We start from the raw sequence: 24,036 nt of genomic DNA, 5'->3' as shown, positions 1-24,036 counted from the left end.
AGTGAAAAATGATATTTGGATGAGTTTGATAGAAGATTCCGTTGTCGATGATTATGTCTCAGATTTTAATGACGAGGAATGCAAAGCATTTATCAATTTTGGATCGTTAAGGATCTAACAAGCACCTCATTTTCGTTAGGTCTGTATCATATAAGGAAGATCAGTGTCACCTTATTCTCTATTTGTTACTCAATTGTCATTAATATTTTTGCAATACATTCATACATTTTGAGGCTATTTGCTATATTTGATTTCATTATGCATCCAACTCTCTCGTTTTCTAAATGTATAACTTCCGCTTTTTCTGCGTCTGTGTAACAGCTGGAGTTTCCGCATATCTTTTCTTTTCTATGCGCTTCAGATATTTTCCCTAAGAAGCCCCTTATATTCCATGTTACTATTTTTTGTCATTCCTCTTTTCGAACTTATATTTTCTGAATATTATCAATGACATTTAGCTTTGTCGTGTCGTTCAATCCATTCTTTGTCTTATAAGGTTTTCGAGTTGGATGAACCATCAATTCTATTTTTTGACTGTTCTAAAATGTTTTTGTTTCCACTGATATGTAAGAGCCCGCATTGTCGTGATAAAAAATGATGCGCCATCTGCGACAGATTTTTCCAATGTCTTCACGTCACTCTAATGGAATGGTGGCGAAATGTCCAGTGATTCTGAATAAAATGTCGACCACTTGCTTGGAAGTGCTTCGTACGCGAAAAAATTTGGTGGATTTGGATTAACATGAACGACCCAAACAGTCGATTGTTGATTATTTTAAGGTTCTTATGCATAGTTCTATGATTCGCTGCCTGTAACCATCTTATAGACATATAAGTAAGCCTCAATCGCACGCAATGTCACTTGACAATCTTCCAATATAAGTTTAAACGGAGCATCTATATTTTCTGGCATAACAGCCGATTTTTGACGACCTTCACGAAATATACTAGTGAATATTCACTAATACACAATCGATTTACAATAATTGTTCAGTTGTTATTAACAACTATTATATAAAGTTTAAATATTTGTGATGTTTTTAATTTAATGAAAGAAAATGAATGGGCGTAGAAAAAGTATAGTACATTACACGAGTTGTAAGTCTATTACGCACTCGTGTGCTGCGCGGCATCGTGCATGAATTTTTTCATTTCTTGCGTAATGGGTTACTTACAACTCTTGTTACGTAATTCATATTTAACTATAATAAATGAATTATCTCGTTCCCATACAGGAAACCCCAGAGTTGACAAACGGGCCTGAGAAGCCTAGCTTCGACGTATCTGCCCATGCGTGGGCCAGGCTACTTAACTCAGCTTCGGCCATACCAATGATTACCCAAGCTCGGGCCAAGGCTGGAATACCTTGGCAATTAATTGGCCACCCAGGCTTGGGCCAAGGTTGGTTGACCTGGCCTTGGCCATACCAATGATTACCCAAGCTTGGGCCAAGGCTAGATATTCCAGCCTAGGCCATTCTTTGACAACCTAGGCTTGGACCAAGGTTGGGCCAATCCTGGTTAACCCAGCCTTGGCCATTCATTGATGACTCAAGCTTCGGTTTTTCGGTCATATAAGGCGTGGTTCGAGTATTTTCGCCCGTCGACTGCCATACTTTTTTTCATTATGTGTCTGATCAATCCGATCTCTAGTTTATTCAGTGTTTGTGTTTTTTATTATTTATTACTACTAAAAGTAACTATGTCTGATGCGTATTTTCGAGTTCAAAGATGACGTGCATTGAATAGAGAAAAAAAAACAATTGTGAACATGTAAAGCTTAAATAATTTAAGTTTGAACATCAGCTCTGTGAGTGAGGTTAACGATAATGGTACAGACTTGTGCAATCTACAAGTGTTTAATATTTTTATTTAACTAATTAACTGATATTTTTATATTGTTAATTACAGTAACAGTAAGATCAAATATAAAAATTTGTTTGTTTATTTTTAAAATCAAAATCATATTGAATAAAAAATAAATAAAGAAATGTGATAAATATAAAGAAGAAAAAATTATGTAATGAATAAGTCTTGGTATTTAATCTGCCCAGTCCTGGCAGTTAAGCTTGGCCCAGTCCTGGCAATTAAGGTTGGCCCAGCCCTGGCATTTAAGCATGGCCCAGTCTTGGTGACCAAGCATAGCCCAGTCTTGGCGACCAAGCTTGGCCCATCGTTATAGCTCCAGAGTTTTACCAAGACTTGGCCAAGCCTGGCTTACAAGCTTGGCCCAGAGTTCTACATAGTTGGGCCAAGCCTGGGTCAAGCTTGGGCCCTTGGGACTTTCCTCTATGGGCTACGGTCAAGCATATCTTATTTCAGGTGTAAACGGAGTTTCCATTGTTGATAATATATTAAATTATGTCACTCATCATGGCTTAACGTATAAGATAACAGCTGTAGTTCAGAGCTCAAGAACAATGACCCGCAAGACTTTTGTGAATTACATAAAATTGAATTGCACAATATTACAGCAAAAAATTGTAATTATTCTAATTCACAAAAACAGGTACAAATGATTTTTGATATAATTGAATTCAAATAATATATGACATCGATTGAAAAAATATCTGAAAATATCTAAATTATGAAACAATTCAGTCGGTTTGTGATCGAAAACCAATAAATTCGACTGTTACAGCATCCAGTTACTCATGAGAGTCGAATTAAGAGACAGATTTTACTAGACAAAATATTATGGTAGAATCATGTTCTTTTTTTCTGTAAAATAGACGGAGAATATATCTTCCGTAAAAATGAAAAACCGTATATGTACAAAAACATAGAAAAATTGCTTCTATTTTAATTTTCAAGCCTCCTAGTTAATCTTGAAGCACTATGATTTTTAGACCAAATATATATCCAACCTCTGGGAAATTGATTCTAGGATTCTAGTGATAAATTTACTCTAGAGGTCAATTTACGTAAATAAACCCTTTTAAACGGTATTCCCTTTCGGTTTGGCTTTAATGTTAACGTGGAAAAACAGAATAAATTTGACATTTACTGCTTTACCATTGACAAAATTGCATTTTTTTTTCGTGTTTTGAATAATAGATATAATAGAGAATAGAGATAATAGACAGTTCATCGAAAAGTACAATCTAGAGTCTTTAACAACGGAGAGTACAAAACTCCTCTACAAGAGCAGGATTACTAATAAATTAAAAGAGATAGATTTGAAACCAGAATGGGGAGTAGAAGAGAGCTGGCAAACTACTGCGAAATGTATCAAAGAAGCAGCGGAGGAAGCTATTGGAAAGCGCAAAATTAATGTAAACGCGACAAACCACACCAAACCATGATTTTGTCAAGAGGTAAAAGAACTCTCTGATTCAAAAAGGAAATGTTACTTAACATACAAAAGCGCACCGTCGGAAGAAACCCACGCAGAATATGTCCAAGTAAGAAACAGAGTAAATGCAAGAATAAGATCAATCAAAATAGCACATTTGGCTAATTTTACTAGCGACATGGACCACTACCTGTATAGCGCCCAAATGAATGTGTGGAAAATGCTTCGGAACAGAAAAAAACGAGTTAACGAGTTCGTGCAAACCAAAGGAGTACCAATAGAGACATGGCAACAGCATTATAAAGAGCTTTACGATGCTGAGGAAATGCCGAATATAAACGAATACGAAACAGATATAAGTGGTACGGTCGCTGATGAAGAGGTGAAAGCAAAACTCAAGAAACTGAAAAACAGAAAATCACTGGGACCGGACGGCATCCCAAACGAGCTTTTAAAATATGAAACTTGCAAGGAAACTAGTGCAACTATTTGACAAAATTTTAAACAAAACGGAAACACCAGATGAATGGCATAACAGCATCACCATACCTGTATTCAAGAAAGGACTAAAAACCTGCCCAGACAACTATAGCAGAATAACTCTTTTAAATATGGCAATAAAAATGTTTACGAGTATTCTCAAGGAAACACAAATTAAGAATGCTGAAGAACAACAGGGCTTTACAAAGGGACGGTCAATAACAGACGGAGTGTTCATAATAAAACAAATAAAAGAAAAGGCTACAGAGTACAATATGCCAGCATATATCTGCTTCATTGACCTAATAAAGGCGTTTGATAGGGTCCGGTTGGTAGACTTTTTGCATAAATTGATGGAAAATAAGGCACCAGCAAACATAACGAAGATAATCCATAACCTAAATAACAATTACGTAACAAAGGTCAAGGTAGGAAATCAATTCACTGAAAATATCCCAACACCAGGAGGAATTAGACAGGGTGACAGTCTAGGTCCCTTCTTGTTCAATCTCCTCATGGATAAAATTAAAAACAATGTAACATGTCTCAACCTCGGATACAGAATGGGCAACAAAAGAGTTGGTATGGTATGCTACGCTGATGATGCGTCGCCGAATCAGAAAACGACCTACAGCGACAACTCTTCCAGTTCTTTTTAGTAAGCCGCCAACTCAATATGAACATTTCTATCAGCAAAACCAAATGTATGACAATGGCGAAGGATCCGCTCAGATGTAAGCTGGTGGTGGAGGACAATCCCATAGAACAAGTTATGCAATTCAGATGTCTGGGCATAGACATATCAAGTACCCACGACCCAGTTAAAGACCTAAGAAGCCAGATTAACAAAGCATCCGCACTATCAGGATGCCTACGAGATATAGTCTGGTCTAATCCGTACATGCGCATAGATAGTAAAATTAGAATCTACAAGACTTGTATCAGACCTATCATGACGTATGGCACGGATGTCCGCGAGGACACCAACAAGACGAAACAGATGCTGAGGGTGGCCGAGATGAAAACACTTAGAACAATAGTGGGGAAAACACAAAGAAACAGAGTAAGAAATACAGATGTCAAAGAGCAATGCGGGATATTACTCATTGTGAGATGTAGAAACAACGTAAGAGGCAGTGGAACAACCATGTAAGACGGATGGACGAGAACAGACTTCCGAGAAGAGTCCTAGAAAACAACCCACCCGGCTCAAGGCCTCCCGGGAGACCACCTAAAAATTGGAAAGATAGTTGGCAATCCACTTTATAGTGAAGAATAACCGTCTTCACTATGAAATATTTATGGCGGGAATAAGAAAAATTATTACGAAAACAAAATCTTTAAAATCAGAAATAACTTAAAAATATTTAGGATTGTACTTTTACATTGAATGTCTTGTTGTATGTCTAGCATAATAATGAAGATTTATTGTACTTCGAAATCATTCCACATGGTTAAGCTAACTATATAGTAGACAGCGAATTTGTGACATTTTATCGGAGAAATATTTTATGTTTGTTGTTTATTCAACCGAAAGCGGGTTCTTTTATAACAATGCAATGATAACCATATTCTGCGAATATTACGCGAAATAAGATTAAAGAAATTAATTGCACTGTAGTTCTAGCATACCCGGTATTCAGTCCGCAACCTACACCGTCAGCTCACTATTTATTCAGATCCATGACGAAATTCTTGTGTGTGAAAATTTGCAACTAAAAGATTAGAATGTATTGCAACAACTTTTTGCCAACTTTTTGCTTGATGATAGACAAAGAATAGATTTGATACAATATATCCTTTGTGTTGTAGTGTATACGAGACCCCAAATCCAAGAATGATTTTGCCAAGGTATCAAAGGGCTTGCTGAACTTTAGGTGTTAAAACCATAGAATACGATGAGCTGTACTTCGAATAATAAGGCTTTTTGGTGATGATTATTTAATAAGCAAAGTTAAAATTGTAAACCGACAATATTTGAGTATAATATTGAGAAGCTATCGAGAAGGTATCACAATGAAATGGTGGAAATAACATTAAATCTGGGAGAGAAACTTGCGATAACGCTAATGGTAGGTAATGAGTTAACATGTCGAAAAGCTGCAGGATTCAGATAAAAATATTTATAAGCAAACTGAGAGATAATAAATAATATTAAATATTTGGAGGTAAGACCTAATTCTAATCATTTTTTATTTATAATTTAGTTTAAGCAAAAACTAAATTTCTTCACGAAACATGCAAAACTTTTTATAAAAAATGTTTGTACGAAAAGTTATGTGAATTCAATTATTTATTATTACCAATTTTGTAAAATTTCCGTTACCACAGACATTATTAAACATACTGTTTACACTATAACCAACACAATTATGACGCACGTTTCGATAACAAAGTTATCTTCTTCAGAGACTGAAGGTAAACTAAACAGTTTACCTTCAGTCTCAAAATAACATAATATTCTTTTGTTACAGCTTCGTTACAATTCTAAAGTTTATCAATATCATTTACTTCTGAACGGCTGATTTTTTATAATAATTACTGCGATTCGTGAATGTTTTAATGGTTCATGTTATAAAGTTTGGAAGATTTCGATCTACTTATTTACTTTGGTAATGTATTAGTACGTTGAATAAAAATTTACCTGAAATGTTTTAATTCTCTCCGTTATATGTCTAGCATTGTCTTCAATGGTCCCGCATGAAATTTTTATTCTGGTTTCCATTTCATTATGCAGTTTTGAAATTTTTTTGAATGTTTTTATCAAGCTTTCTAAATCTTTATTCATATCGTTTAATTCTTCCACAAAACATTCATGTTGCCGATATAATATAATGAGTTTTTTGTCTAGTTCAGAAATGTCTTCAATACAATGTTTTATATGTGATGTTGTTTTACCGCAATTTTCTTGCAATATAATCTTTTCTTCGTGCAACCGACTGTTCACTTGTCGGTACACGTTTAGTGTAGAGTTCAAGTCGTCATTGAGTGATTTTAAGTTTTCTTTTTCTTTGTAAATTTCTAAATTTTCTGATTGGAGCTCATTAATTTTGTTTTGCGTGATAGTTTGTCGAGTTTCACCTATAATAATGGATGAAAAAAGAACTTAGGAAACACATCATGTTATTTCTACGTATTATAAAGCTGTTCAAATAAGGCACACCTTTAAATAATTAGAAAATAATTTGAATAGTTATTAATACGATAAAAACACGGAGTGGCATTAACAGACCATAAAATACCAAAAAAAAAACAATAAATGTAATAATCTACAAATCCTTTTAACAGAATCAAACTCAAGAAAAATATAATTCTTAAAAATTGTTTACATACATACAAACGAGAAAGATGACAATGATGAAAAAATATCTAAGAGCCCCCAACTTCATCATCAAATAACTCTGTCGAGATTTAGTTTCATAAACACACACTCCAGCATATTCTCTACGATAGAGATGATTGCCCGCATGAAATTACGATGGGTATTTTCTACGAGTATTGCTGCTTAAGTTGTGACATATGGCAAAACATTTGACATTTTTAATAGTGAACTTAAAACATTCATCTTGGTCAAAAAATGGAATTAAATCGCCATTTTCGTGCTATGATTTTCTTTGACTTGCGACGTGCATTAAACTAATATCAGTTTGCCGATCAACTTATGGTGATAAAGCATCATTTCAAACCACCAGGCTTCGCTAGTTTCACAAATTCAATCATGGTCGCACTTCCCTCCAGGATGAATTTCGTAGAGGTTGTCTGTTGTGTCAGTAAACATCGATTATGTACGTAAACTGATATTGCAAACTCATTGTGGCAATACATCTAATATTACATGAATATTTTGGCTGTCAAAAAGATTTTTTCGCGTTGGAAGCATATGATCGCCCACCAGCATTTGTTTCCAAAAGTGTTGGAAGGAATCAGGGAAACGAATCATTCTCCACCACGACAATGCGAGTTTGTACACATCAGTTCAAATAAAAACGTTTATGAACAGTCAAAACATTGAATTGATGGGTAATTCGTCGGCCGTAAAATTCCTGTTGGCACTTAATGATTTCTTCAAAACAAATTACGAGATCAACGTTTTCCTATACCCGAGGAAGCGGTTGATGCGTTCAAATCACATGTTTAGAAGGTACCTCAATCGGAATGGAAAAAGACAAAGTCATAGCAAATATCCAATTATAAATATTTGTTTTCATTAGTCTATCTCAAAACTTAGGTAATAACCCTTGTATAATAACGTCCAATCCTTACAAGGTGATAAGAGAAGTCTTAGCTTTATTGAATGTCAAGAGATAGAAATTTTGTATAATCGCAAAAGTGTAACACTAGGTTTTCTTTCAGTTTCTGTTATATGCATATAAGGGTACAATTACCAGCCCTCAGCCATATTATCAAATAATTTTATTAAGATCCATTTTTTTAAAATAAAAATATTAAAGGAAATATCAGTTATTGATATAAAAACTTATATAAAATGAAAAGATATGAAGAAAACAATACAAATGTGATTGAAATGATAACGATTCTGTCAACTCCTTAAACATAATTCAACCGAAAAATCTGATGATTACGGAAATGCAAGTCCATTTTCTAAATTTGATGTACAAACTTGCTGCCTTCATATTTTTTTATTGCATTTGGGGTAGGAATTTGGAGACATAGACAAAAGTAAAGCAAGGACAGTTGAAAATTTGTTTTTTCCAAGTAGACTTCGCAATATATTCTTCATTAACAATCCATAATCTCTTAATGATCTTTCTTTCAAGATTTATATATAAAAATATACAAAAATTCGGGGGTGGGTAGATGACGTGAAAATAATAAGACAAAAAAATATCTCACTCTCGTTTATGATTATGAGCTCACAAAGTTGCCAGATGAGAACTTATATTTAAGTATCTTTTCTATATTATACGTTCGAACATTATCAATTTAATGGAATAGTGTGTTCAATGGAATAAATAATACTACATCACTATATTAAGGCCAGGGCTGCTCATGCTCAATGGTTAAGAATTCGTAATTTTTACAGGGACCACCAGTACAATCCAAAGATAGCAAATATGAATTTTCAATCGATTTTCCAAAAAAAGTACTATTTGTTCAACTCTATAAAATTTATGATTCAGGAGATATATATATTATCAGATCGGTTTTCATATCAAGGAAACCGTTTCAAGCTTCTGCCTAATAGCGTTACAATAAGAAGTTTATTCTGTCGATCATTGCGTTCCTAGTGTTTACCGGTATTGCATATATTTTAAGGAGGTAAGTATTTTTTGATAATAATTTGATATGTTATGTGATATTCATCTAAACATTCACAGAGACGTGTGGTTCATGCACAATAGAGCCCCTCCCCAGCTTCTGCCTAATAGCGTTACAATAAGAAGTTTATTCTGTCGATCATTGCGTTCCTAGTGTTTACCGGTATTGCATATATTTTAAGGAGGTAATAAACATTCACAGAGACGTGTGGTTCATGCACAATAGAGCCCCTCCCCATTTCCTAAATGGTGTGAAAAATCATTTTAATAGGTGGAATGATTGGGGAGTTCCATTTGCAAGGCCACCACGTTTTCCTGAATTAAATACAATGGATTCACTTTTTTAGGATATCTAAGTTTGGTACATAGAACACTGGTAAAGACAAGGGAGGAAATGATCGATAGAATAAACTTCTATTGTGACGCTATAAGACAGAAGCTTGGAATACTGTTCGAAATTCAAAGAAATATCCTCCCTAGACTCCGGAAGTATATAGAAGTGCAATGTGCCAATTTCGAACATTTATTATAGTTTTTTTTTGCTTTTATTCGTTACGTAGGCTAACCAACTACATTTTTTTACATTTCAATTTTTTCCTTATTTAAATAACACGATGTTCGACCGTATGCAGTTCAATTAGAAATGTTTGATTGTGTTTTAATATCTTCTGTGAATATTCTCAATGAATAATTACAATTTATGATAATTTTCTTCAGAATATCTCTTTAGAAAAACGGTTTGCTTGGCATGTACAGCGATCTAGAAATTTGCATATCTCCTAAACCATAAATTTTGTTTATTTATATTTTATCGACTTTTAACGATAAAGAGTACCATATATTTACAAAATCCATTGAAAAACTTATTTTTGCCAGCTTTAGATTGTACAGGTTATCCTTGTAAAAGTTACATGGACATATGTAATGGTTCATTGAAAATTTATAATGTTCGAACATATGAGTTACAAAATATACTAATATTTAAGTTCTGATTTCACAGTCCTAGAACACCCTGTATATAGGGAAACTATTGCCGCGTTTTATTTTTACGGCTCACGTGAAATAGGTTTTACTGAAGGGACGAGTAATAATTGTGGATTCACATTGGTTTTGCTGGAAGAGGCAGATGAATATGGTTTCCAAGTTGATTGTAATCTATGGTTTTTATCTCTTAGTTAAAATAATTTTGAAGTTTTAATAGTTAGACAGTATCAAAAATTAATTTGGTATATATACAAAATCTAGATGTCTAGCTCATCAGTGGGATTAAGACGAGCAGTCAGGGTATTAGTGTCCAGAGTCTTTTCAATTATAAGCGTAGTTTGTTCAATTTTCATCATTATTTCAATTTTTCAAGTTTAAATTTTTTGATAGAAATCCAATTAGCTGGCAGAGTGAGACCTTGTAATAAGCCGACAGGCAAATTGAGAAACTAACTCAACTAACTTTTCTTCAAGGTATCGTTCAGGGTAATATTCTCCTGTTCAAGTAAAGTAATTGTGCCGTTTTTATTTAGTATTTGTTTGGTCAACATTTCAACTCTATCCTTCAACTCCCTATTTTCATTTTCGTATTGCATAATTTTTTCCACTAATTGCTTCAAATTTTTTTCAATGGATGCTGTCGTGAGCTGCATACAACCAAATTGGGTTAGGTCTTGTATATTGTTTTTCATTCTCCTAGAAAATAATTATACAATATGATGATATTCCCATGTTAATTAAAATTTTGAAACTATTATTATTATTATTATTATTATTATTATTATTATTATTATTATTATTATTATTATTATTATTATTATTATTATTATTATTATTATTATTATTCTAGTTTTACTTTTTATTGTACACAAATACATTGTGTACATATGTATACAATGAAATTTTTTTGAGGAATTGGAAATCTGACAACCAAAATGTTGTTTTCTAAAAAATCAACTCAACTTGTAATTCAATGTAAATGACTAAAAATTTATATATTACTAATAAAAAGTATAAAACAAGTTTGCACATTTCCTCTTCAGAGGGCCCTCCAAGATAACAGAAGAAGAGAAATGCTTTAGTGTCAAAGAATCGTTTACAATGTGTAGACCACATATGGGCAACCACCGGCCCGCGGGCCGGATCCGGCCCCGTGTAAGATATGATCCGGCCCGCGAGACATTTTGAAAAAACCCAATTAAAAAAATATTACACTAAACTAAGTACTTATACTTAGTACTAGTACATATACTTATACTAGTACATATCTTTAAAAGAAAACACTTGTTTGTGCTTTTTATCTTATCCGGCACCGGAGATGATATGAATAGACTATAAAAATGTGGAGTCATCAATAGACTAATGAATCCCTACACAAGTTTCCTTGTGTTTCCTTAGTTTACTCACGGGAGTGACGGTGAGGCGGTAAACATCAAAACCTTCGATGTTTGCCGCCTCACTCTTTGATAATCACCGCCACTCGGCTTGCTCGATCAAATTCTTTGAAGTTTGCCGCCTCACGGGCTACACATCAGGTTTTATCTATTGCTTCTCGATTATTCTAAACTAGTTTATTCCAGATTATTCCTTCATTTTGTCTATATAAGCGGGTGGATGGCCAGAAAGTTAGTTCAGTTCTATTTGAGTTACCGAGGTGATAACTCAGACAAGTGACATCCTAGCGAACGGCTAGAGCCGTCAACTTGCTTTGTGAATTTGTGTGCATCTTGAGTGGTCACTAACTATAGTTTGCTATTAAGTTTATTGAACGAAAAGTAAAAAAAATGATGTCTGTTGGAAAGATACGAAAAGTAGATACAGAAGGTCACCAGTTTCAAGAAAAATGGACTGAAGAATTCTTATTTATTTTGCACAATGGTAAGCCTATTTGTTTGCTTTGTAATGAATCCATTTCAGTAATGAAAGAATTCAATGTAAAGAGGCATTACTCAACTAAGCATGCTACACAGCACTCACTGATAGGACAATTAAGAACAGACAAAATCCAGAAGCTTAGAGCAAATATTGAAAAACGGCAACAAATGTTTCATAAACAAAGAACACAACTTATAATGTTGTGAAAGCTAGTTTTATAGTTAGCTCAAAATTTCCAAAGGCATTAAAACCATTTGCCGAAGGAGAATTTATCAAGGAGCGTATGTTAGAATTTGGCGGTGTTTTGTGTCCTGAAAAGAAAAATGAATATAAAAAAATTAGTTTGTCAATACGAACTGTTGTTCGACGTATAGAAATGATGGCTAATGATATAAAAACAACATTGACTGACCGTATGGCTGGTTTGAATCATTTTCCATAGCTTTAGACGAGAGCACCGATTTGTCTGACACAACTCAACTGGCTATATTTATTCGAGGTATTGATAAGGAGTTCACTATTACTAGCTTTACAGCCGCTAAAAACAACCACTACAGGAGAGGATATTTTTAATGAAGTTCAAAAGGTATTCAAAAGTTTTGGCCTGCCATGGTCAAAATTAATTGGAGTATGCACTGATGGTGCACCTTCTATGGTCGGCTTACGAAAAGGTTTCATCGGAATTTGACAGTCCTTCATTGCATTATCCACCAACAGAACTTGTGTTCTAAGTCCATTCGACTCCACAATGTTATGAATGTGGTAGTAAAAACCATCAATTTTATTCGATCCCGAGGGCTTAACCATCGTCAGTTCAAGACGTTTTTGGATGAAATATCAGCTGAATATAACGACGTAACATATTATTGTGAAGTCAAATGGATGAGCAAAGGAAAAATGTTGAATCGGTTTTACGAGCTTAGAAATGAGATAGCAGACTTTATGAAAATAAAAGATAAGCCACTATCTGAATTGAGTGACCCAAAATGGATATGTGATTTAGCATTTCTGGTCGATCTTACAGGATATTTTAATGATTTAAATTTGAAACTTCAAAAACAAGGACAGTTAGTAAATGATTTGTACAGCCATTTGAAAGCGTTTCAGATCAAACTACGCTTGTGGGAGTCACAGATGCAGTCTGGTAACAGTTACCATTTCAACACGCTCTATGCGTATGAAAATATTGCTTATGCTCAATATGCTGAAGAACTCAAGTTACTGTCGGAACAATTTTCGAACAGATTTAGCGACTTCAAAAACATGGAAGAATGTTTCAATTTATTTGCTACTCCTACAAAATGTAATGTACAAAATGCTCCAATACACTTACAAATGGAGTTAATTGAGATTCAAGAAAACCCACTCCTAAAATCCAAATTTGAAGACGTAGAGTTGTGCGTTTTCTACAAAAAATACCTAGAAGAAGACAATTTTCCACAGCTTAGAAAATTCGCAAGAAGATTGATTTCTGCGTTTGGCAGTACTTATAAATGCGAACAGTTCTTAAGTTAATAAATCAACACATCGTACAAGACTGACTGACGATAATTTGGAAAATTCTTTACGTCTTTGTATCAGTGGAATTCATCCAAATATCGATGGATTAGTTTCCCAAATTCAAGCTCAAGTGCCTCATTGATTTCAGTGTATTTAACTTTTATAATTTGTAACAATTGCAAATGTAACTATTTAATTATAATGTTGTACCATTTTGTTATTTTAATAAATACAATAATCACATTGTCAATATACACATACATGTCAATAATAAATACATAATACAATAATAACATTGTCGTATTATTTCATGTCTAATATCTATCGCAAAAAAATATTATCACTACTTTAAAATGCACTAAGTACTTTTAAACGCGGCCCACGAACGTTTTGCACGCTAAAGTTTGGCCCCCAGCATGTCAAAGGTTGCCTCCCATATCTGGTGTAGACAAAAGCTTGTGAGAAATCAAGAACCGCATATAACTAAATACCTATAAAATAAAATATAAAAATGAAGTATACTCAAAAAAACTATAATGAATAACGATATTACCTTTTAAAATGTGCATATTTACATTCTTTAGTTTTGCCCCATTTTGTATCAATATATTAATTGTAACAAGAATATTTGTGTATAAAGTAGGGTTGCCAACCGTTCTGTTTTCCCAGGGCATGTCCTAGTGGCCCTTTGTCGTGTCCTGGAACTCCTGAATAGTTTTTAAGCAGTGTCCTGGATTTTCAAATTTTAAAATTCGGGCGCCTTTTCTCAAATCTTGCATTAGACATACTGAGCTATCATCCAGTCAGATTACTATTTAGTTGCAAATGTATGTTATACTATCTAATATCTAATAGTTATAGTCTATAACTTACCTTAAGTTTCAAAAATTTGTTACAAACTAAAATGTTTGTTTATATTTTAATAACTATCTTGCAATTTGTATAATTTTATTCAAATATTTTTAACAAAAAGTGTTATTATTTTAATTACTTGAATTTTATTTCACCTGTTTTTACCAGATATTTATTTAACTATTGCAACTCTATCAATGCGTCGTTTTTAAATTTGTTTTAAAATTGTCCTGATTTTTCTAGCTTCAAATCCTGTTTTTTAAATTTGAGGTTGGCAACCCTAGAATAAAGAAACTACATCTAACGAAATAAATACATATTTGTCAGGAATATTCATATTTTTATTTTTTTTTCGAATTCCCATATTTTTTTATATAGTATTTAATTGGTATAAAATGTTTTTACATTTTTTAGCGAAATAAAAAGTTGTTCTTCCCAAGATCGAATTAGATCATTATTTTGTTTTTGATAAGAATTCTTTAATTTTTTTAAAGTTGTGTTATCGTTTAATAATTTCATAATTTTATTATCTTCTAATTTTATAATAACCGTTTTACTAGATTTATCTGGTCTGAAACTTTTAAGATGTTTGGTTTTGATTGATAAATTATTTGGTTTTAGTTATATTTTGAAGTATGATATTGTCTTGTTGTTGTTTGTTTTTCAATTTTTTTTAAAATTAGTGATGATACCAGATCTTATTTTATTTTAAATTTCATTTAAATGATTAGTCTTGCAATCAATATTAAGAAGATATTTGTCACAGGTAATTCTTTGTCACTAGAAAGATTTTGTGCGAAATTGGGACCTAAATATAAAACTTCCATCACTGATGACATATCTGTCAGTATCAGTTGAATTTTCTATCCATTTGGATTTTATTTCATTGGTATCTTTATCAATATGTTGTTGTTTCAATATAAGGTTATTAATTTTCTTAATATTTTTAGTCGAATTTTTCAAGGAAAAATTAGACTATTATGGTAGGTATGACTAGAAGAAAAATGGGGGACACATCGTTTTTCCCATGTTTTGAGACCTCCTCCCGATTATGATGGTTTTTCGAATGTCTGTAGTTGTCTGTAGTTATATATATATATATATATATATATATATATATATATATATATATATATATATATATATATATATATATATATATATATCTGTTTAAGCTACAATTCTTATTTTCGTCTCTCGAGCAATTGCTATGGGTCCGATTTGGTTCAACATTAGCATACATGGCTTTTTTGGCGGCGGATTGATGTTATTAGAGTTTGGTTGAAAACAAATGAATATTTCAAGGGGTTGCAGTGCAAAAAAAGTGGTTTTCGATCTTTGCTCACCTCTGCAGGTCAAACGAAAAGCAACTGAAAAATGAAATTTCACATGTAGGTTCAATTAGTTGCGAGATGATTTCCTGTCTAAGGTCGAAACTTTCCATCTCCACCCCTCTCCATTTTATGGTCATTTTTGTTATCACTAGAGGGTTCGAACTTCGCATGCAAGTAGGGGTGATGTTGAAGAATTGTCTTTCTCAAGTTCAAAGTTTTCTTCTTCAGTTCTTCTATATATAGCACAAAACGCCCGAAATCATTTTGATCGTTGTAATTGTTGAACTGGACCGCCTCCTATTTAATGAATAATACGAGTATGATCGTTGCTAGGGTGATTTTTTTTACTTCCCATTTTCGAAATTTCTTGTCATTATGACAATTTTTTCTTAGTTGTCAATTGGAATTGAACAAGAGGGTTCGAGACTACCCCGGGTCTATTGAAATTATGAATTTTCATTCGAGAGAGAGTTAACTTTTGAAATGAAAAGTTATTGAGGAATAGCAAATTTTCCATATAAAGAAATAAGATTGAGAATTGATATCATTTCCAAGAAATTCATTTTATGAAAAGATTTGTTTGTGTATTAGTTAAATTTTTCATTCGACGAAAAATTCGACTTTCGTGATGGAGCTCAGCTGCTCACGGCTTTTTTTCTTTGCATTTTTTAAAAAGTGATTCAGTTACTTCCCGAAATTATTTCTCAAATTTTCGTAAAATATTAATGAGAATTAGTTTACTTAATTTCACTCAATTTTTATGTTTTTCAAGTCATTTTCCAATTTTCTTATTAAGATAGTTGATTCGGTAATAGTTATTTGTATGATTTGGAAAATAAATTTAGATAAAAAGTGATTTTGATATTCATACTGCAAGCGACTATTTGTAAATTTTATATGGGGTGATTTTAAATTTATGTAGGTATCTGTTTTGCATTCGAGTAAAAATATTCTTTTCTATCTAGCAATTTGGTGGAGGATATTTTCATAATTTTTCAAGTTCTGTTTGGCTCCATTTCCATATGCAAGTTCAATGTTATGAGAGGTAGGCATTATTTCTACCATGCTTTATGAATTTCTTTAATGTTTTATTTCTTAGACCTTTTGATATGTTTGTTTCTCAATTTTTTTATTCTAATTTAAAATTAGTTTTTTCCTATATTTTTTAAAGACAAGATAAAAATTTGACGTTTCGACCTTTTGAGGTCCTTATCAAAATATGACTTGACGCTGACAATTTGCGTAGTCATCATGAATATCAAAATAAAATTAAAATAGAAAACTGTTATAACAAAAAAAAACATTTCAAAAATATGTAACAGCTACCATTCAAATTATTCGTAGCATTGTTACAGAGTAAAGCTGTAAATTTTACTTAAATTATTTTCTCGTTCTTATAAATATGAACCTTTCTCGTGTCAAGAATTATCGAATCTTTATACTTGAATTTATGTTATTTGATAGGTATGTAGTGGTTCGTTAATACAGTTTTATTTTTTTTTATGGTATTGACAACCTCTTAAGCAAACTTGATATAAATATTCCATACTTTTTTCATTATGTAGATGATTGCATTAACGCCGTACCAAAAAATCAGATTGAAAACATAAATAAAAAATTCAATTCTCATCATGAAAATCTGAAAATCTAATAAAGATTCAAAAATTCTAGGATTGTACACGTGAAAATAATGTAAAAAAACTCATATGTTCTGATCCGATTTTCATATTTGTTTTCAAGTTATGGAGTTATAAAAAATGTTAATCTAACTCCCTGAATTTTATCATTATCAAAGTATGCCATGTTCGAGGCTGAAAGACATTTCATAATTCTGACATTTTGATGAACTCTCAGTGTACAATGAACAGTAACTGAACTTTTAATTTCGAATTTATGTGATAGTTAGTGTTGCAAAACGCCAGATACTTAATCAAATTTAGAATATGCAAATATCGTGTTTGTTTATGATTTCTGTAATGGAAATGCTACAGCTGCTGCTGAAGAATATCGTCAACGTTTTTCACACCAAAGACATCCTGATAAAAACGTATTTATTAGAGTTTTTAACAAATTGTGCGAGACTGGTAAGCTTTCCAGTGCTACCATATCATCTGAACGCGCTACTCGACAAGGTTTGGTAGAAGTAAAAAATATTCTCGTCAGGTCAAACAACATTTGGCCGAACATTTTCCAGGGCATTGTTTCCCAGTTACACTATAAGCTTTTTGACAACGTTAGCAATATTGCATAGTAACCGATATATAACCGATGACCATAACTTGATCTCAATTACGCCATACTATAACAATACATAATCATTCTTCTAATATTTCCTAATTACCAAAACAACCTACATAATTATTTAACCTAATATTATACCTTACTCCTACCGCGCGAAAAAAAATTACATAATAGTGTGTTTTTTTTAAACATGCAAGTCTGCAAAAAAATATCCTGAACTGAATTAACTCTTAACTAATAAAAAATGCTCTATGACATATAAAATGACATGAACTAGACATATTAAACTAATAAAAGTATAATATTACAGTCAATAACATGTTTTCTTTTTTTCAAGAACATTATTTTACCATAAATGCTAAGGTGCAAAACAAATAATCATTAAAATTAGTTCACAGTTGTTTATTGTTCTTTATTCGGGCCCTAACAATTATATAACTTAATTCTATTTTTATGCACTTCCACTAGTTTATTATCCACTTTTATTACAATATTCGGTGACTTGTCTTCTATCACTTCATATGGTCCTTTATACACAGCATCCATTTTATTTCCCGCACAATTTCTTAACATAATTTTATTACCTACGTTATATACAATCAGGTTACTTTTTACATCATTTTTTTCTTTTCTCTTGCTTTTTGATTCCATCAAATTATTTCTTGCTCATTCCAAGCTTGTAATCTACATTTTAATTCAATAGGGTAGTTATCGAAATTATATACGGGATCACAAGTACTTAATATATTACTTGGAAGTTACAATTTTTATCCGAAATCCAATTCAAAAGGAGGGTACTCGCGACGGTTACAGCTTCTTTATTTTTTAACGCATAACATTCTACAAACTTACTTAACTCTCACTGTAACGTTAAGATATATTTATTTTATTCGTAATCAGGTTCAAAGGGTCCCACAAGGTCTATAAAAATGGGCAGTTATTGTTATCGTCATTGGCTTTTTTATAAGATTAGAATATTTATATCGTTGACAATCGTCACACTTTTTTACAAAACTCATAACATCTTTTTGATTTCCTACCCAATAAAAATATCTTTTGATATTATTTAGCATACGATTTATACCAGCATGCCCTCCGGTCGGTAATATGTGAAAATCGTTTAATATAATTTGTCTAGATTCTGAATCTAAAATATTTTTAACATTTTTAATAACACTTATATTTAAATTATTATCTTTTATCAACCCCTGATTTTTCAGAAATTCTCTTATGAACTGTACATATTCATTATTTTTTATTATTATTCCGGAATTTTATATTTCACGCATATAATTTTCAGGTCTCTCAACGATGCACTTAGTGTCAACGCCGATCGAGTTTCCTGATTTATGCAAATATAAACAATACTTACCTCGTTTATATGAATAACATTTTTTTTCTTGTAATCGCATTTTTTAGTGTCACTTATCAATTTAAAGTTAGATTCAGAAATAGGTCGTAATTCGCAAAATTGTTTGGGACATTTAATTATTTCAACCACTCCAGGGTGATCAAGCTTTTCGTGAGGAAACGAATTAGATGTTCCTGGCAATTCCGAAATATTACCCTCACTATTTTTAGTTTGAGCTCTAGTAGTTGCATATACAGTTTCTTCTATGGTACTCGCTAATTTTTTTAATTCTTCTCTGGAAATATCAATTCTAGACAGCGTGTCGTCCATGACATTTTCTTTCCCCTTAACATATTTTATAATGAAGTCATGCCAAATAAATAGACTAATGGTCTAAAGTCAGTACAGAGAACAAACTTTCGACCAAACAAATACGGTCTGAATTGCTTTACAGCCCAGACTACAGCTAAAAGTTCTTTCTCTATAGTACAATAGTTTTTCTCTGCTTTATTAAGAGAACGACTTGCATACGCTACTGGCTTGTCAACCGTTTGACTAAACAAATCCAATCGCAACTCCTAAGACATCTGTTTTTAAAGTAAATACTTTATTGGGTTCAAAAATTGGGTATTGCAGGATAGGGAGGTTAACAAGAGCGTTTTTAAGCGTCTCGAAAGTATGTTGACATTCTAATGTCCAGCTAAACGTAACAGTCTTGTTAGATAAGTCATTTAACGGTGTTGTTATTTCAGCGAAATTTTTTATAAACTTTCGATAATAATTCGTGAATGCAACAAATCTTTTTTAAATCCGATAAAACATCATCGCATGTGGTATAACTAATTTTAAGCCTAATCTTTGCATGCTGGATCAGACGGGTATTTAGTATATAATTGAAAAGAAATTTTTTTCCGTCGGCATTCAATAAATCGCAATATAACTGAATAGAATCAATAAGCTGTTTTGTTGAGGATTCAGATCATCTATAACAGGTAGCAGACTACCCACTGTTTTCAACTCAAAATTAGACATCTTGACCTGTTCCGGACAACTACAATCGATACTTGATTCAGAGTTACTGTCGCTCTGTTTATTAGATTCTAGTTGTTCAGTTCGAGGTAAACTGAGCCTAGATTTTATTATAGTATCTATAGCCTCAAAATATGTATTTATGGTTTTTACATAATCTTTCGCATCAACAATACATTTCTCCGCATTTGCACTACTATTAAATTTTGATTTTACAGTTTTTAATTCACTTCCTAATTCTATCTAACTTATTTACATCATATCTTCTAGTTTTGTCTACCCTCTGTCTTCGCTCTATCGGGTCTTTTCATAAGTTCCTATGAAACACTCGTACCTCCTCTAGAATATATCGGAACTCGTTTAACAACGACATGTAGACATATCCCTACTTGTTATCTCAACTCAGGGGGTTGGGAACCAGCAACACTTTGATCTAATCCTCTTTTACATCTGTTAAAGTAGAACACTAGTACACACAGGGACACTACACTCATTTGTAGCAGCTGTAGCTGTCGTACCACCTCTGTACTATCACTGTCTCCTCTTTGGATTGATTTTTCCCCATTAGTTGAACTAGCACACATTTTCTACCCTCACATAATAGGCGCGAAATGGCATAACTACTTTATGCCACTGGCAGGATTGCCATGTAATATGTTAGGGGATTACAGTCTACTTTAGTACAGCATAAAATTTGATTGTATTCTTGGTCCTCCCAGGACTGTAATTCCCTAACTTATTACAAAATATAAATATAATTTATCACATTCATATGAAAAAAAAAATCAATTACGAACTATTACTACTCGGTTAATTCACCGTAAATTTGCTAAAGTAGGTATTACCTGACTTGAAGGATATCAGTTTTTGCGGTTTCGAATATATCCAATAAAAATTTTATAGAAATAATCGCTGACGCACAGCTATCGCAATATGTCATAGACGTAACGTATGTTTGAGTACCGCTATTAATTTTTTTCATTTTTATTACTTCTCCTGTAATAATTATCCTATTCGAATTTATGACGGTTTTCATTTCTATCTGGAAATAAATGTAGAAGTTTTTCACAAAGATCTTTTAATATTCTGCATGATGAAAAATTCAACTACTTTTATTTCGCTGCCAAAGTAATAGAAAAAATTACATTTTGTATGTATTCTTTTCTTGTGGAATACTCGAATGCACTTTTAAGTGGGATGTTTCTAATATAATTTTACATTCGCAGAATTTCCATAATAACGATTTTTAAATGCAGTGCTATTTATTCGTTTTCTGTAAATATCACAGATGTCAAAGATAAATACGTAACTAATTTTAACTCAATTTATGAGTTTGTGCAATATTTATGAGTTAAAAATGGAAAGTCAAAAGTAATTTGGAACTACATTTAGAACAAAAATATTTTTTAAGATTTGTAGTATGTATAACACACCAAGCGGCCTGTTACGTTTTTCAAGTATTTCTATCACTACTGTTTTATATTCAAAAACTTTAATAAAATATACGCATTGGTGTGGTTTTGAACACCTTATGGTTTGAATGGTAGAGAAAGTCACTTCAGAGTTATATATATGAAAAAATAAAAAACTACTCATATATATATATATATATATATATATATATATATATATAAATTTATATATAAATAATATATATATATATATATATATATATATATATATATATATATATAAATAAAATATAAATATATAAATTTCTTCAATTTCTTATTTCTTAGACCTTTTGATATATTAATGCATCTAAATGCTCTTGATTTTAGGTCTCTTCTGTTTTAAAATTAGTTTTTTTTTTGATAATTTTTGAAAAATAAATTTTGACGTTTCGACTTTTCTCCAAGTCTTTATCAAAATATGATATTGACACTGATAATTTGCTTATTTATATCGATCTATAGATTACCTTCATCATGAATATCAAAATATTATTAGGGTAATCGTTTACATTTAAAACACGTAATGTTCTAGATGTTCATGAACATATCGCATGTCCAAACTCTTCTTTAGCTGTTCGAAGTCGTCAGCTTCTTCAAGAGGCATCTGGAGTCCATCTAAGGCGTCTCCTCGCAGTGCAATGGTCAAGATCACTGCTGTTTATTTATCGAACCAATTATTCACTCTAGCGTCTGCCTGAAACTGTCTAACGTAATTGGTCCAAGACGTCTTGCCGCTGAACGTTGTGGCCTTGTCTAGTATAGAACTGCCGATCTTTTCTGTTTAGAGTGGTGCTTATATATCGCAAGGTTTTGTATATTCTTTTCTTCTACTAGGATATCTTATGCTCTAGAATGCACAATCTTTCTTTCCAACTCCTGGGTTTTCTCTTCCATCGTTGTCATTTTGTTCTCGATATCCGATTTTAGAGATGACATTTTGTTTTCGACATCAGCGTCAATGTCGGTTTTCAATGATAAAATTTCGGCAGAAAGGTCGCTCTTCATAGTCGAAACCTTCTCGTTGATTTTATCCGTAAGATCGTTCTTCATAGTCGAAATATCGCTATTCGTTGTGGAAATATTGTCGTCATTATTGGCCGAAATATCGTCCCACATAGTAGATATATTGACAGATTTCGTTTCTCATGGTTGAAATCTTCTCGAAATACCCTACACCTGACACTAATGTAATGTGTTTCGTATTTATTATACTATACAATACACTAAACTCATAATAATTCACTTTTAAATATCATTTAAATTATTTCTGCTCTTAGTTTTACTAATTCGTTGTTTTCACTACGACTATTTATTTAAAACTAACTTACTACGCTACATAAATTTAGTTATATACCACAAATAGATTTCTACAAAGTTCTAAAACAAAGAGAAATAAAAGAAAAATATAAATATACTTTTGTAGAAATTATTTAAAAGAAATACTGAAATAAATCGCCTTCTATAATAAAAAATCTTTTTTCTCATATTTTTATGTATCAATTTATTACTTTTTTGTTGAAATTCCCAAGTCTTTTTATGACTTCCAACTGTCCATGTCGAAGCAAAAGTTTATTAGGGGGTTATAGACTTTTGAATAAATTTGCTGTGAATAATTGTATAACGTTGGCGTTTTAGATAAAGAGACCGTTCAAAATTCGGGATTGATATTTTATCAAACTCTTGCAACTAACTTGGTGCTCTACAATAAATTGATTTTTTTTCACTCTGTATAGAACCTAAATGACTACTGCGTCACAATATTTGATGAAAAACGTAACGGGCTGCCTTTTTTCAATGAAGTTGACATAAATTTGATTCCAAATTAGCTACTTCAGCTCGAACTGAAGGGTAAATGTGGAGAAAACTTATCACGACACCATGATCCGCCAGAAAATTATTTGCTTTAAAAATAGATAGAATGTTAAGATATTTAAGATGTTAGTAAGTATTCACATTTGTAAAGTAGAATAAAAAGAAGAAGAATTGTAACTTCAATTATAATCTATTTCAGAAATGTATAGCAATAAATGGGCAATTCCGTCCAGTTTGGCTCAATTTCGGTGTCGGCCATAGGTGTAGGTCTTGAAATATTGTGTAGGGATTACTCAGATAGTAGATTATACAGTTACGTGTTGCGTTTAACAGGTACCGTTTAACCCTCTATTAGTACCTCTACCTAATTCCAACCCCACTTCAGATTCGTCTTAACCATGCGCCTTACCCAAAATTTTTAGACCTTCATAAGTATATTTGTTTAGTTTAACGCATCAGTATTTGCTGTTAAGCCGTAAATAGTGTCCACATTATTATAAGATTAGTAATAAAATGGCAAAAATTACACCAACGAAAAGATGTTCCAATAAT

General features: G+C 32.1%; 1 protein-coding gene across 1 annotated transcript; it reads left to right on the top strand.

The window, feature by feature from the left end:
• The first annotated feature begins 4,486 nt into the window (after positions 1 to 4,486).
• On the top strand, positions 4,487 to 4,927 carry LOC130445842 (uncharacterized). The gene has a single exon (XM_056781727.1). It carries the CDS (start codon positions 4,487 to 4,489, stop codon positions 4,925 to 4,927), a length of 441 nt encoding a protein of 146 aa, XP_056637705.1.
• The last annotated feature ends 19,109 nt before the right edge of the window (positions 4,928 to 24,036 follow it).

The sequence above is a fragment of the Diorhabda sublineata genome, chromosome 6 (genome assembly GCF_026230105.1).
Source record: "Diorhabda sublineata isolate icDioSubl1.1 chromosome 6, icDioSubl1.1, whole genome shotgun sequence".
Taxonomy (NCBI): domain Eukaryota; kingdom Metazoa; phylum Arthropoda; class Insecta; order Coleoptera; family Chrysomelidae; genus Diorhabda; species Diorhabda sublineata.
The sequence above is the reverse complement of the archived record's forward strand: the minus strand, read 5'-3'. Positions and strand labels throughout refer to the sequence as shown.

Bases quoted from the DNA above. Each gene is read 5' to 3' on its own strand.
- LOC130445842 (XM_056781727.1), top strand. From the start codon at position 4,487: ATGGCGAAGGATCCGCTCAGATGTAAGCTGGTGGTGGAGGACAATCCC.